This window comes from Strongylocentrotus purpuratus, unplaced genomic scaffold (assembly GCF_000002235.5).
Source record: "Strongylocentrotus purpuratus isolate Spur 01 unplaced genomic scaffold, Spur_5.0 spur5_scaffold_5, whole genome shotgun sequence".
NCBI classification, from domain to species: domain Eukaryota; kingdom Metazoa; phylum Echinodermata; class Echinoidea; order Camarodonta; family Strongylocentrotidae; genus Strongylocentrotus; species Strongylocentrotus purpuratus.
This window is the reverse complement of record NW_022145611.1, coordinates 37,202,933-37,219,668: the sequence shown is the minus strand read 5'-3', so window position 1 is coordinate 37,219,668 and position 16,736 is coordinate 37,202,933. Positions and strand designations below refer to the sequence as shown.

Below are 16,736 nucleotides of genomic sequence, written 5' to 3'. Positions count from 1 at the left end.
TGAGCCATATTTAGACCAATTCAACAGAACATGGAAAATAACATTTAAAGAACATACTCAAGGACACAATGATTAGCATTTACATTCATTTCTTTATTTGCACATTGAACTTAGTTTTTTCCATACATTTTGTGTCATCAATGTATCTTGCAAGCATCACACGTTTATTACACACATATCAACTATGATGAGATCCTTCATTTACTTTATACAAGTACTCTTAGAACTTCTGAAAGGAAATATCTGTCAATATGTTCAAAGATATGCCTGCTGTACATAATTATTAGTTACACTCTGTTACTGCACAGTCACATTCTATAGGTTTACAAAGGAATGCTGTCTGTGTTTTGGTTAACCAGTTAGAAAATGTTAAAAGATAAATTCTAAAGTTGTAGCAGAGTTATTGACAATACCAGGAGTTCACAAAGACACAGATCTACTGCTAACAAGCCTAACTCTAAACTACATGAAATTATTTTGAATTCTAGTCATGGCATTGTCCTTTGATTATAGACCATCTCATGCTTAACAGATGAAGGAGATAGAGTTTCACCCTTCTACTGCCAACACTGGTTAAATTTTGCTGTTTAATTTGTTTTTCACAGCAACTGACTATCAACACTACTTTAATAATTTCCTCTTGAAAGTACAATTTTTATTAAATTCACCCCATAAAATAGTTGAATTTAATAAAATAGCAGTTGAAAGTGTTTACAATTTTATCTGAATGTTTCAAACTCGGCAAATAGAAATGTGCATGTCTCATACCGCATGAATAGCAAATTAATTATCAGAAATCCTCAATAAATAGAATGTTCCATTTAAGATTAATCTGTGATTACATCACAATGATGAATTTCACAAATGACATTTCATTGTTATTCTACATAAACCCCCAAAAGTGAAGTGTGAACCAATATCATTATAACTTCTTATTTAAAAAAAATAATATTCCTAATATGTATGTGATATAATTAATTGATGAGCTTTTGTCTTAGTGATAACAGATGAATTAATCTTTACAAATGGCACAGACATAGCTACATATATAATGTATGTACAAATTTTGTTTACTAATGACTAAATAAGTAAGCTTTTTATTCCAGGCAAGTTGGAACTTCACTCTACATCGAAAGCATATTTATTCAAAGTGTCACATCTATCTTGATAGTTCTTTCTTTACATTACCTTATAAATAGGTTCTCTGCACACGATAAAGATTTTCAAGGCACAAAAATAAGAGTATAACACTAGAGCAACACAATATCTTGAAGCCTTACAAAATACAAATGGGCAGTCAATGATGTAAATGATGTCACGTGTCACAGAGTATTGGTAAGATATCCTCTCCGACCCAGGTCACACGATGGTCATTATTTTTTTAACGGAGCACAACCACCTGGTATATTCATTTTCTTAAAATTACATTTGCTTCACTTCAGTATAATAGCAATTTAGAACATTTCAGAATTGTTGGATTGCCTCCATGAAATGATATGATTTGTAAGAAACCCAAGAATATCCACCGGACAAATGGAGGAATGCCAGCTCACATTCGTTCTTTATTAAATTTCTTTGACGAGGAGAGGAAGCTGTAATAAACAATATGTCAGATTGTTGGGGTTTGTTGAAAAAAGTAATAGCCAAAGTGTAACCAGGCCTTAACCGAGGCTCATCACCAAAAGTGACAATTGAGAAAATGTTACTAAACATCCAAAATAATGCCTTTCCATCAGCAAAAACAGTTTTAAAAACATACTTTATGCCCAATATTTCCACATATGTGAGGTAACACAGTCACATAATTTTGTATGTGATAACTGAAGTCGTTCAGTATGAAATTTGAAGTAAAGTCGATTCAGTTTCTACAGAGAATACACACACACAGTATCAAAGCTACATGCATTAACACTAATATTCATCAGAACATGCTGTATAAAATGGTAAACTGCAGTTTAAAACAGATCGGTTTTCTCTAATCATTTAGTGATAATCATATTATTTAAAACAGATTATTCTATAGAAAGTTGAATGATTATAAGTACAAAGAGCATGATATCTATGAAGCCTGCAACCAACTACAATATGGTCTTTAAGCTCCTCATAAATATTGTTTCTGAGAAAACTTTGTGAGCGCAATTTTCAGATATATATTTTTCTCAATTCAAAAGGTTTACATTTTCTCAGTAATTTGTTAGTTGGCAGCATTTACAACCAAAATGAAAATTAATCAAGAAACAATAATACTGGATAGATGGGGCTGGATTGAATCAAAGAACTTGTAAATATTTATATCAAAGATCTACGGTGCAGCAAAGCTCTATGTCTCCATGTCTCACAATCAATACTATTTATGGACAAAATTTAGAAATCCAATTACCCAGCTTTCATTTTAACAGAATTAGATATACTTATTTACTACAAGTGCAAGCGAAGATATGAGTGACAGAAGAAATCTTGATGAGAATAAATCTTGATGTGAATTTGTTTATGTAAATGACATTCAATTCAAAAGTTACTAATACACTAATGATTTCAGCTATACTACAGAAATTCAATTCACACAAGACAATTGGTACACAATGTGTTGGCCTCAAACAGGATAATGGTTTTGAGCATAAGAAGTAACGTACATGCTTACATCATATAAATTGTGTATTTCACTACATTGTGCAAATTACACTGCATCTGCATTTCCTTTTGAATTATGTTTCCTTCATTAGATTATTAATGACAGAGCTCTGGTTCTAAATCAAACATAAACGAGAAGAGTTTTCCATGCCATTAAATGACAAATGTTACAGAAGGTGAAGTGTAAAATCTCTCGGAAGGAGTTTGTGTGATAAATTCACAATATTTTGCACCTTTTTAACACTTTTTTTGTGCTTAAGTGGTAGATTATGTTCAAAACCCAGAGTACAAATTATGTCCACACAAAACACAGCACAAAGGAATGCACGTAACATCATAAGCAGTGGTGACACACAAATCATTACCACATATAAACATATATGTAATTGATTTCTATCAAAGCATTATGAGCATTTTTTTCAAGAAATTATGTTGGTATGACAGATTCACAGTTGAATACATATCACTTGTTTTGTAACTTATTTAGATTTCTGATAAATTGTGCATTGTAATAGCTCAAAGAGAACATCCATAAAAAAATTGTTATTTGATACTCCCAAGTATGATTTTGATATTATATCTGGCCCCTCTCTATATAAATCTATGCAATATCAGTTTAAAAAGACCAGTTTACATTTCAAAATTACACTTCTTTAAAAAATTAAATGCTACCCAAAAGGTTATAACCTTTTTTCTCAAAAGGTGTACGCCCATCCCTTAAAACAATTCAAGACAAAGGTTATTGTCACAAAAGCCACAGACAGCACACTGGTACTCTTTTAGAGATTGCTTTAACTAGTAACACATAAATCAGCTGATTTCTCATCAGTCATTTTCATTTGATACATTCTGTACACTTCAAATCACTGGTTGAGAAAGATAGTATAAATCTTATAGCTTAACTTGTGAGGCTTTCTCTATCTTAACTAAAATCACACCTAATCTTGTACATCTATGTCTACTTTTGAAGCAAGCCTTCTCGACAAGCTACAAGAAATCATTCCAGTTATTAAACTCTCATCTTGTAAAGTATCTATCAATTACAATATACAATAAATCAGATAAATCCAAATTTGTCTAATTTTCTTGTCTTATTTCTTCAAATTTGTACATGTTCTATATATAGCTACATTCAATTAAATAATGGTCACTTTCTACATATGTGCCACTTTGGTATGGGTTGCCAAGGAGACATAACAACATTCAGTCAGTACGTGCACTAGTCATTGCACTTCATGCCAGGGGGTGGCATGCGCCCTCATACTTCTTCACAAGAAAGCAAGTACTATTTTGTTTTTCTTTTGCAAGTGAGAAAGTTATATTCATTTTGCAATGATGTGAGACAGAAAGTCAGTTAACAATAAATGCATTGCTTATTTAATTCAAACTCTTTTATTTATAAATGTGCTTTGAAAGTGACAACTGTGATCAAAATCAATCAAAAAATGCAGAAACAAATCTCTCAAGTATTGACCTGATGAAATGACAGACACTGCATTCACTGAACAGCAATGAAATCAAATGAGATTATAATTTACATATTTTTATCAAATGGTTCATATGAATTCAAGTGCTATTCCAAACTGTAATTCTCATTTGCAAAAGAAACACAAAACCTTTGAAGCCTCCATTCTCTTAGTACATCATGGATATGTGAGCTATCTACATCTGGTTTTACTAAAGTCAATAACTGATCTTATTGTGGATTTCTAAAAGTAAGACAATTGAGATGCAATGTGTAATTGTCCTCATTTTGCCATCTTCTTTAAAAGCTAATCTATATGATTTTGACAAATTCTGTGGTAAGTTCTGCATGCCAAGATGAAACAAGTGTTCATCGCATTGTTTATCAGCTCCTCTTGCAGACTGGAAATCCAAATCCAGGGTATTATGGCACTTCTGTTTCTACGAACCGATTTTTAGGGACAAAACTGAAGCAGCACAAATCATTCAACTGTGCCATTGAAAAAAAAGAGCTATGCTGGACTAATTCTGCTGCCTTCTTATCAGGCAGGGATCATCTCAACTCGCTAAAAGTTTGTGCAATGGATGGAGGTACTGATGAAGGGATCGTCTCAGAAGTTTCCAGATTGCCGACGTGAAGAAAGGTTGTCGTGGCTTCCGACGCGACCACGCTGACTGAGTTGAATGGGGGCCGGGGTTGACTGCAACAACAAAACCAAGAAGAAAAAAAATAAATCAAAAATTGAGATATTTATGTAAAAAAGATTTCATGTTATTATTCACATTTTCTTAAAAACTGTTTTCACATCTCTTGTGTTGGAACTGCCACTCCTTCCTCTGTTCACAAAATATTTTGATGTACCTTTCTAATAACTCTCTATACATTTTGAAGAAGAAAGTCTGATATCACTTCATGATGTGTTATCATTTATGACTCCTGGAAATCCTTTATATATATTTTTATTTCATCAAGCTTGTGCTTTACTATGTAATTCGCAAAATCTTCCTAAAACTGTGAACTTTCATCATTCTTGATACAAGACCTGATACCATTACTCACCTCATCGTTCCCCCTGCTGGGTAGCACTGACATAGAACTAGCTCTTTTCATGCTGAGGAGAGAAAAAACAGGAAACAATTAAACACTATTTGAGAAATAAAGTACAAGATAAATTCAATCAAATGAGAAAAGGCAAATAATTTTCACTTTATAAGTTCACTTATTACCCATGTTTTTTGACAGGATATTATTATTGATATTGTAAAGTAAACCTTTTTCTTTATAATAGTTTATTTGATAATTATATAGAAGTTCAACCAATATCACTGAAATAAGTAGAGAGTATTGTGCAAATATTCCTTGTAGCGAAGTTTAGAAGAAAAAAATCCTTTCCAGTTTCTACACTTCTGTCGTTTCTCCAAAAGGGTATTCCGGCCCCATACAAAAATATCATCATACAGAATATCTTAAAGAGGATGATAGTAAATTCTGAAGGAATAAATAATTGCATGCCCTTTAAAAATATACCTTATTGAATCATAATCTTGCAAATACATTTTTGTCAGAACGCCTACTTAAAATTTTGTTCAAACTTGACAATACAAGTGATTGCTAACCAGCTTAAAAATAATAAATCTGAAAGTCATTTCTGATAATGTCAACTTTGTATGTTAACTCATTTAGGATATATTGTAAGAGGGACTGTTATGAATTTAGACAAAATCAAACATACGTGGAAGGTTTAATATGAAGGGGAAACAAATTAATGAATACTAACAGGTATATGTGTCATAAAATATAATATGTTGATATGATGGCATTGATGATATATCTGAGGTTGATATGATTAAAGGTGATTGAGATGTCTGTTAATGACCAACATTTGATTAAAAATCTATTCATACCAAGATGCACTGACAATGGCTTGTCTTAAGTTTAATCATGTGTGAGTGTGAAGAATATATATGATACAGTATAATTGGTATTCCTCTTTTGTGAATATGTTTTATGAAAATACTGGATATCATCTCTTAAACTTGGGCTGAAGTGTATGAAAATTCATGCTGCACCATATGTGTTATGACCAACCGGTCAACACAAATACATGTAGTAGGTGAAAAGGGAAAGAAAACAATTGATCTATGCTCATAGTATGGATTTATGAGGATATACTTTCATATTGTATGTCCTGTGTGTGTACTGAAGAGGACGATTTATGATTAAAAACGTTTGGAGAGATGAACGGTAAATATCACATGTTGAGAACTAGACTGACACTTTGAAAGAATAAGAATTAATTCCTTCTAGCTCGCAACGAAACAAAGTCAAGCACCATGTAGCATTGCTGGTATTTCCCTCAAGGATTTGCATAAAATTGCAGAGCCCCTTCTCTACAAGTACTCAATAATATCTAGGGAATATACTGCACAATATTCTGACGGTTTGGAAAGGATTATGAAAAATCTGGTAAACAATATGTTCAACAAACTGACATAGAAATATCATCACCATACATTAATATACATTAATATATAGTTTTGAAAAAATGTGAGAGAGATACTCTGGAGAAGAATGACTGAATCACAAAACTAGATATAAATCCTACAAGGTAACAAATGCAATTCAGTACATAAAAATAATAGAAATAACTGGATTCATGAAGAAGAAAAAAAATGATAAACTTGACATATCATTACATTGTACATGTATTACCTTATTTTCAAATCATATATGAAATACATGATTTGAAAATAAGGTAATATAAGGCATGGTCAAGAATATAAATTGTCAATAAGTAACATATCTCATGATAAATTAAAATAAGCTGTCAAGTCAAAAAATCATAGAGGTGCATGCTATATCATATATGCATCCATAATAAGCCATACAGGGGCAGATATCTTAGTTTTTGTCAATGACTAATTGGTATTACTCTTTCCAATATAAAAAAAAAAATCAAAAAATCTGATTCACTGGCATATATTCATAACCACGGATGGCTCCCCATATCATTAATCAGAGATTTTGAAAACTACAGTAAAAACAATAATCAAAATCACTGTTCAGGTTTTTGGTTTAATATGCTACAATCCCATATCCATTTATAATTATCTTCCCCTTTTACCCCCCCCCCCCCCCCCCGCCCCCTCCGCCGCCCCCTCCGCTCTAAAAAAGAATGGAAACAAAAGTCAATATGACAAAGGACTACACTTCATTCAGACTACACTCTAAATTAAGCGCTCACACTGCTGCATTTTTTTTCCTTTTCTAAATTCAGCTTACTTGTCCTATTTGAGGGTTAACATGCAAATCTGCTGTCAACCAATTTAGACTGCAGTGAGATTATTCATAATGTTTGCATCTGCACTCACAAAGGTGCCACAAGACACGTCAAGGGTACACAGCTTGTTTGGCATTGTTAACACACCAATAATTTGGCACTACAGAATGGAAAGGGAAGGATGGAGTATATATTGGTTCCATTAGCAAAGAGTACAATTGATCAGCTTTTTTTATGGTTACCACAGTGCTTCATTAATGTCTATCCTATGATATAAGGGTATGATGACAAGACAAGTTGACACAAAAAAAATACTACACATATATCCACTATTATCAAAGGGACCATTTCACATACAACAAAATATCATTATCAAAGAAAAGCACAAAATGCATCATTCATTACAAAAGAAGAAATATATGATAGACTAATCAACAAGTTCACAAAATCATCAGGGTAATTCTTGACGTCCATGCAGGAACAAGACAAAAGGTTGGGGTTCATGCACTGTGAAGGAGGAGAGAGTTGCACGGAGGGAGGGAGGGAGGTAGGTGAGTGTCTTACGTACATATACCTCTACAGGGACGGAGAGACTTCTACACACCTCTATTCCATTACTTCTACGGAAACTGGCCAACCAACGTGAGGGACAAAGATAAGGACAAAGATAAGACAAAGATATCAAGAAGATCAGGAGTGTCAATAGTTGGTGAGGATCATGGCAAACAACATTCACATCATATCATTTTTTTTTTCAATATCCAGGATGACATCTTTTTAGAATCTTTTCTTTTGATATAATAGTTCTCCATGTTATAGCAAGCTTGCATTTACAGTGCACATTCCCAGCTGAATATCATCACACATGCAAATTTTCAGACTTGGTATCAACATAATTTGGTGTATCCAAAAGACATATCTCTGATGTTTGATCTTTAGTTTTCAAGGCTCAACACATTAACAAAATATCCAACATTCTAGGTCATTGCCATGATGCAAGCAATACAAGCAAGGGCTTTCTGATTCCAGTGAATCAATAAGAAATTTTCAGAAAAAAGAGTGAGAAAACCCCTTGAGAAGAGCCAACTGGATTGTGTTTTTCCACAATTTTTGTTTACTTCCTACGAATTATACAATTTATATTTGATATTTTTAAACATAAATTTAGCACAAAATTTATCAGTCAATGAATTATCCTGCATGTTTAAAAACTGCTTACATTGGCAAAACTTGAACAAAATCCATTTTGATAACTTTCTAAAATGTTCATAAAATATGTCAAAAGTTTGGAAAATCATCAAAAGTGTTGGGTTCATCCTCAGTATTGGTGCATTTATCAATATCAAATATCAGGTTGATTTAAGAGAGACATTTCCCCCACATTGATATCAATTGTTTAAAAATCATCATTTTCCAAACAATTTGTAACAAATTCCTTTTTTTCATATGCAATTTCAAAGAAAAGGATAAATTATGTCAAATGAAATACAGCAAGATAGCTTAAATCATCAAAATTTTGACAACCTACCTGATTTGCAATTTAACACCAATAAGATGTTGTAAAGGAGACTTTAAAACCAATTTTCTAAAAAGAAATTGGTCAATCATTTTGACGAAAATAAAAGGTTCATTCAAATATAATTTTCTAATGATGTCATTAATTCATCGGGTCCTGAATTTGGTAATTTTTTTTAGAAAATACATGTAAGTAAACATAATTACAATTTTTGAGCTTCTATGGTTGAAATTTATTTCAAAAATTTATTTCAAAAAGTCCAGTCTGGCCCTCTCAATACACTTTCTGCATGCAAAATTGAAGAGATTGGCATAGAAACCAGGAGTGCAAAACAACAACATGCAAGGAAGCAACAAAATAGACGATGCTATTGTAAAGTAAAATATACGTTTTGGGCAATGGAAAGATAGCAACATCATATTGCATGCAACATTGCCACCAACCACATGTTGTAGTCATCAGGATAGGGTCACATGGACTAACTCCAACAAGAGTCCTGTAAAACAACGGCTACAGGTGCAACACGGTGGTCAGAAGAAATGATTAACTTTAGAAGATGTGTTGAAAATTACAGTAATAATATCTATCGTGTGCTTAGGGCCAGAGGGATATTAATTCATATGCTTTTACACAGAGTTAATGCCCTTCTGGCTCTCAAGGATGATACAAAGAGGTGACAGACCACAATACACACACTGACGTACAAACATGACATGAACAAATGATAAGAGAGTGCTCAGAGGGAAGAAATTTGAGTCTCTTGCTACTAAACACAACTTAAGAACCCCCACGCCCACAGAGGTGATTTGTTTCCATTGATATGAAAAGGTTAACGTCACTAGGAAAACTAAAAAGCAAAGAGAGCACTTGGAACCAAATTGAAGCAACATAGTAAAGACATAGTAAGCACTGTGGAACCATTAATGATGTAACAGAATAAGATACAGAGATGCTGATCAAAGAACAATTGTAAGAACCAATAATAGTCATCACACTGGAGTTAAATACAACTGCAATCACAAGATAATACAAAAATGTCTCTACATATTTTTTTATATTTGTTGACACAGACTTGCACAGCAACTTTATACTTTCAATTGATAAGTTTTTAAATTTGTAATTCATGATTTTGTGTAATTTTTTTTTATCCTCTTTGACCTGACCAATCGGATGATGTTATTTTATAGAACCAATGGCACCTTATAGTATATACTGTTGTGTATATACTACCTGATCAACCACCTTGATTTCAATGAAAGCAGAACAAATCAGACCAATAATATTTAAGTTTTGACGAAAATGCAATGAAGTATGAGGAAGCCATCTTTTCTTTAAAATGTTAAAAAGAACTGCATCAATTAGTAACTCCATGATTTCCTTTGTGAGCTACTATCCACTAGTTTATTTCTTTTAATTCCATGAATTCCTCAAAAGAACAAATGGTAAGTTTTTCCAAATGGAGAGCATTTGCGAGTAGTCAATTGGTGTACAGAGTTTCAAAGCTTCGAAAATCCACAAAATCTTAATTTTTTGATTGGATCATTTTCAACCTTCCTCTGACCCATACCCACTCCTCTATTTTTCTTTTCTTTTTTCAAAAATTTATTGATTGAATTTGATGTTAATGAGGACTTCTCTTGACGAAAATGTGAATCTGTTGCTGTTTTTAAATTCTTTTATGTCTTGATATTCACTTGCAATAATTATACAATAATGTAACAATATCACTATTAAAGGTTACATTGTCTAGTTATGCTTCAAGGAAATGAATTACTGATACACAGGTATATGTAAATATGAAATATTTCAAACATAGAATTAATATTCTTGTGTATATGCTGTGTACAACAATATCCACAAACACAATCATTACAAGTTCACAAAGCTCATAAATGAACAATAAAAAACAACAGCTATAATCATAAGAAAATCATAGCAAATAAATAATGCCACATTTCTTGACACATAGCTAAATAAGATAATGAAAGCGCAATGGGGGGAGCTAGAGTGGTATTTTGGGAAACAATGATGTACTATGCATACATTTCATTAATGATGCTTTAAAAATAATAGACTTGAGAGAGCCATATACTTTAACTAAAGAGATTACGTGTTTGGGCAATGGCTACATATACCATCATGACAATACACACTGGTCCAAACAGTAAACACAATTTCAGCTACTACACTTTCACTTGTAGTTCCTCTAACTTTCCCACAAACCTAGATTCTTTAATAAATGATCAAAAGCTGAACTAAGGTTTTGAGGCTAAACAAATAGTCTACAGCAATATTTTCAAAAAAGTTAGACTCGAATGTCTATTGGTTACTTGTTCAGTTTTGTATTCAGAAATTACTGTACACTTGCATGTATATGTTGTTCATCATTATTTTGTTTTTGTATCCCAAGCCCAAATAATTTAAACTTAGTTTATATTCAGGCTAACCATAAATAGGTATGACTGTAAACTCCACGTTTCATAAAAATCACTACTTTTTATATTTTTTCTGCACAACAACAGTGATAACAATGACTGTTTTGATAGCAGAATACATGCAATGCCTGCTCTAACTGAAAGGCAAACAGACCGGCCACTGAATACTAGGTCAGAGTTCTAATCTTTCAAGATGGCTACATTTCCTTCATATAATCAGATACTCTATTTATAGGCAATGCATGCCGTACTCAGTGGAAGAGGGCTTTATATCGATCATAGAAAGTAACAAAGACTCTATGCATCCCCACAGGCGAACAAGGCACTTTACGTCAAGACCAGCTGATAAAGCCAAACTCACCCAGTTTTCACCATATCCATTAAACCATCAAAAATGTCAGACCTTCAAGGTTTTAATTGTAAAAGTAAGAGAGGAACGTATAGGGAAAACGTCATAATGTAGGTATTCAGAGGAATTTCCATACATTCTATTAATGTTATAAGCATGTTAGAAAAAAGTTGAGGCAATTAGTTTGTCTGCTAAATACAGCAATGATCTAAGCTTACTCCACCTAGAGGTGTGTTACCTGCCACAAGATATAACTCTGAAATAATACACTAAGTTCACTCTTAATAAATGAACAAGCTTCTTCTAGTTTTTAGTTAGTGCTTTATGGTTACACTGATGCTGTCCTAGAACTCTCCCAAAAGCCATTTAAATCTTTTTGTCCATAAACATAATTACCCTAACTACAGAGACAGGGGAGCTATATAACTTCTTTGAAGGACAAACACAATTTATTAAGCTAGCCACTTTAAAGGTTTACCCTCTGTAAAATGGAATACTCTGGCAGGATCTTACTTCTAATTCACCAAGTCTCTAGCAAAGCAAAAGGATGGTAAAATTCTGCCAAGAGTATGACAAATAGGCAGATATTCTTGAGAAAAAAAATTGAAGTGGAAAACAAGTAGAAGTCCCTAGATCTCAGGCAATCGTAATGTGTTATTGTAAAATGATGAGTGTTCCAGTTATGCTATAAAAAGCCTCATTTTAATCCCATCCAATAACAAAAAAGCATGAATCTCTACTTTCGCTTCATAACTAGATCTCTAAACATAGATTAACAATAACAAGTGCGTACTGAGAAGGTTAATCATCCTTCAAGAATAATCTCTGTCTTAATTCAGTCTCAAAAACTCTACAAAAAAATGACTGAAAAAACAAACGCCCCTCTACCCCCATCTATGGCCAACTAGGATATATATTTGAGAGTAGATACACACCCTCCATCATCGTCGGACTCTCTTCCTTTGAGCTTGTTGAGAAGTTTAGTACTGCTACGCCGCACCGATGCCCTGAGTTTGGACAGCGAACCGCTTCTCCTTAACTTGCCATCACCATTCTGACATGATAAGAAGGACATAACATAGGTTTGGGTTCAACATGCAGGCATGCTTAAGGGCCACTTTAATTGCTCTCTATCTCGCTCTCTATCTTCTACTACATAGTGGCAGCTCTAACATGGTCACAAGTCACAATAATATTAAGAGAAGCTGCAAAACATGAATGAAAAACAACAAAATTACATAGATTTCTGATGTTACTTTTGTGTTAAAACATTAAGGATAGATCACATAAAGTCATGAATTTGTGATATTGGAATACCCATGTATATTTTGGGCTCACAATAATTCGATGACAGGGATAGAAAGCATCTCCATATGAAAGATTGGTGAGTTTTATTTCATCTTTAATACAGATCATCAACCTAAAACTATTGTGACTTTGACCATGCCCATTTCTAAGCTGCCAATCATTGTGTTTAGATGATATTTAAGATGTAAACTTCTATACTAGAGAGAGGGAGAGAGAGCATTGAACCAGATTGATGAACACTTGCTGCTTGGGGAAAATGAGGGATTAAATTATAATGAGACTAAGAAATTACATCTGTCAGGATTAAAGAAGAAACAAAATAATAAGTTTGAAAAATCATTCATGAAAACATGAACATTAAATGAAAAACACAAAACATAAATGAGAACAAAATAAAAGGGATCAATTTAATATTAAACCGGTTAAAGGGAATGTGTGTGGGGATAGAATATTAACGGGGCAGGGATGTTCTAGTGTAACTGAGTCTAGAAGGGGCGCGGGGTGGGGGTTAAGTGCACCAGTGTGGGTAATCAAAGGTGTATGTTCCAAGGTGACATCATTTGCAAAGAGGTGTAAAGACGGATATCTTCGTTCTAGCTAGGCTGTATTGTCAAATATCAAACATTCATTCAGACAATCTTATCATTTATGAAAGTTTCATAAAATCGTGGGTTGAGAAGGGGGAAAATGAATGCTGCCCTATTCTCTTTCGCCATTTGCATTCACTTTTGCTTTCAATATAAAATAATTTAATGGCACATAGTTTACTTTAGGTTGAAAATATAAATTTAGAAGTGGTCATTGATTTGTTATATAGCCTTACTAAAATGCTCATTAAATTCTGTTGACATTACTTGGGTGTGGCAGTGCAGTGCATATTGCAGTGACAACGGTACTCTTTCTATTTTCAGTGAACATGCATCAATGTTAAACTATTAAACACACATGTTTATGACCACAGTTTCCAGATGGGCCTCCAACACTTTTACAAATCTAATACAAAAAATAAGTACACTACATTGCATGCATATTATTGACTAAATCAAAATGAAATTATTTATGCTTGAAGAATGTATAAGATACAGAAAAAAACTTAATACATAACAAATGAAACAAGTGAAAAGGGTTGGGTACAGCACAAAACTATTTCATTGTCAGAAATGGCTGAAGGAAAGTTAAAGAAAATTTTACCAAAGACTTCACAAAGGATTTGAGCTTGATTGTGATGGAGTCATATCAACATAATATATGGTAATCTTTTTCTGAAGCTAAATTAGAATATTCTAGCAAACTAAATAGACCTGGAAATTAGTCCCTTGGAAGTGACATTTTCATGCAAATAATTCATGTATATGAACATCAGAAACTATCCCCTTTATCATTCAAAGGAATTTATTTGCTTGTTGCTAAAAACTAACAGTATCCTGGAGTAAATTAAAATCAGTGAATTTCAGTATGCAAGCTCACAATATTGCTATTAACATTTCTACAATAAATAAATTAAATACTATTTAGGATTACCATATCTTTACTTTAATTTCTATGATTCTAAGACAAACAAAAAACGAAAAATCATGTTTGCTTTTTTTGTGGGTTTCAATGCATATAATATGCTCAGAGTCAAAATTCATAAGGGGGAAAACTTACAAAAAAGAGGTATATTTTCAGAATACTATTTCATAGATTCAAATGGATATTACTTCAGACTACAGGGTGCTTGTTAAATATATTACTCTCAAATTACTATTACCGTATTTAAAAGCACAATCCACCGACTAACCAAATTACCTTAGTAACTGATTTTTACATTAAATCTATCATTTTAATACTAACACATACTTATAAATTCATTCATATCACAAATAACATTAGAGATTGTACATATATTACTTCAAATGAAAGTGAACTATGGTTCATTACAAAGTGGTATGATTATGGACATTGGTTATTAATATTTTTTTCTTTTCCAATTTAATTTTCAACAACAACAGAGAATGATACATTCTACAATGATCACTACACAAATGTCTGCAGCTGATTTGAGGGCTTTTTTAATGTACATGTATTCTATGTCTTTGTGTTTACACAGCAATTGTTTCTTAGGGACGTGAAGCTTTGCATGTTTTTGTTTTACTTCTTTTATTATCAATATATTCAATACAGCATTTAAGCATGAACAGTTTTAATTTTAATATTACAATTTTTAAAGGTAGAACAAAAAAAATCTGGTTTACCACCATTCACGTGATAGATAGTTATATTCAATGTTAACATCCTCAGCTTATAAGTATAACAATCCTCAATGCTTTTTTAATGTTTTTATTAAAATCTCAGCTTTTTGGTGAAATGGCCAGAGAAATGACTTAAAAAAAAAAAATTCTTCACAACTTTGAAGAACAAGACAGACACACACAGCATTTTTAGCAAATTGAAGAAGCTATGAGGCATAAAAACCTGCCACAATTATATTTTCAAAATACTTCACCGGTGTTTGTTTCTTTATGATCTTAGAAGCTTAGTACACATAGCTATTGAAAATTAAATTTGTAACTTGTGTTTTAAAATGTAAAACATTACATTTAAATGGTATCTTATAACTTCAAATAATGCACAACCTATGATGATTTTTCATACTCCAGATGTGAAAATGTTCCAGCTCAAACACACCATTATCTCTCAATTTCTTTGATCTCTTTACAAGCATATCATGTATATCAGTCCATAAGCAATATTCTCAATGATGGACTTTGACGAAAGAGCACCAAACACACAGTAATCCACAATATGCTTACTATTAAACCAGAAACTTTCAACATAAACTTTTTGTGAATTGTTCCTGATGGCCATTTTCACGGCAAGAAACTTTTGCAAATAGCAAAATTAGTGTGTTGATTCCCATATTTGGAAGCATACTTCACAAATCTGGACTCTTCTTGAAATTTGGTGTTCTGGTGTTACAGTATATCTTAAAGCCTTGAATCAGCCGTCTTCCTTCATACAAATATGCTAGGTTTCTTATAGTGTGCATAAAAACATTCATGCATATGAAACATCGTATTTGGTTCCTTACAGAAAGCATGATCAAAGGACAGCGACACGTGATATGGGGGAAATATCATTATTGACGAAAAAGAAATAAATTGCATAGGTACAAAGAAAAGCAACATGACAATGACGAAACACAACAAACATCCAATGAACTACATGTACACTGTATAAGTGTAAATACCTTCATAAAACAAGCATATATCACATTCCAAAAATCTGAATTAATTTTTCTCTCATTTATACTCTCTCAAGAGCACCAATCAATTATCACTTCAACTGTATATCAGTATATCATCAAGGAATAGTCATGTTATCATTTATTCTATTTATGTAGCCTACCGTATGTCTTACATGCAAGCTGGACATTTTTAAAGTTTAAATCTAAATCATTAGTATGCATTAATTTCCAAAGATGCTTTAATATGGAAGGTGCTTAAAGGTGTTAGGAAAAGTGCCAATTGGAAGATGCAGACATGCAGTTAGAAAGTTTTAGGACACATGCAGGGCTATATGCACAGCCAGAAATTTGCATATTGGGGTCAGAAACCTGCTAAAAAGGGAGTAAAGGGAGAGAAAATACATGTAATATAAACATTCTGCAAATATATTCATGTCTAGAAACATTTGTTTATATATATCATGACAAGGCTGATAGGTAGTGACCAAGAACATGCACTCTGCAGATAAACATGAAAATAAGAGCC

General features: G+C 32.6%; 1 protein-coding gene across 14 annotated transcripts in view; it reads right to left on the bottom strand.

Annotated features, from left to right (window-relative positions):
- Nucleotides 1–72: 72 nt before the first annotated feature.
- LOC105446921 (kinesin light chain) overlaps nt 73–16,736 on the bottom strand; it is a 65,075-nt gene continuing 48,411 nt past the window's right edge. For 5 of the 14 annotated variants that reach the window (XM_030999425.1, XM_030999428.1, XM_030999433.1 and 2 more), the window contains 4 exons: nt 12,612–12,730; nt 11,689–11,730; nt 5,156–5,207; nt 73–4,796 (listed from right to left, as the gene is read on the bottom strand). In XM_030999425.1, the coding sequence (XP_030855285.1) occupies nt 4,707–4,796; nt 5,156–5,207; nt 11,689–11,730; nt 12,612–12,730 (303 nt within the window). In that variant the 3' untranslated portion in view covers nt 73–4,706. Of the gene's footprint in view, nt 4,797–5,155; nt 5,208–7,944; nt 8,006–11,688; nt 11,731–12,611; nt 12,731–16,736 lie in introns of those variants that run through there. The other 9 variants (XM_030999429.1, XM_030999431.1, XM_030999436.1 and 6 more) reach the window with 6 other exon arrangements.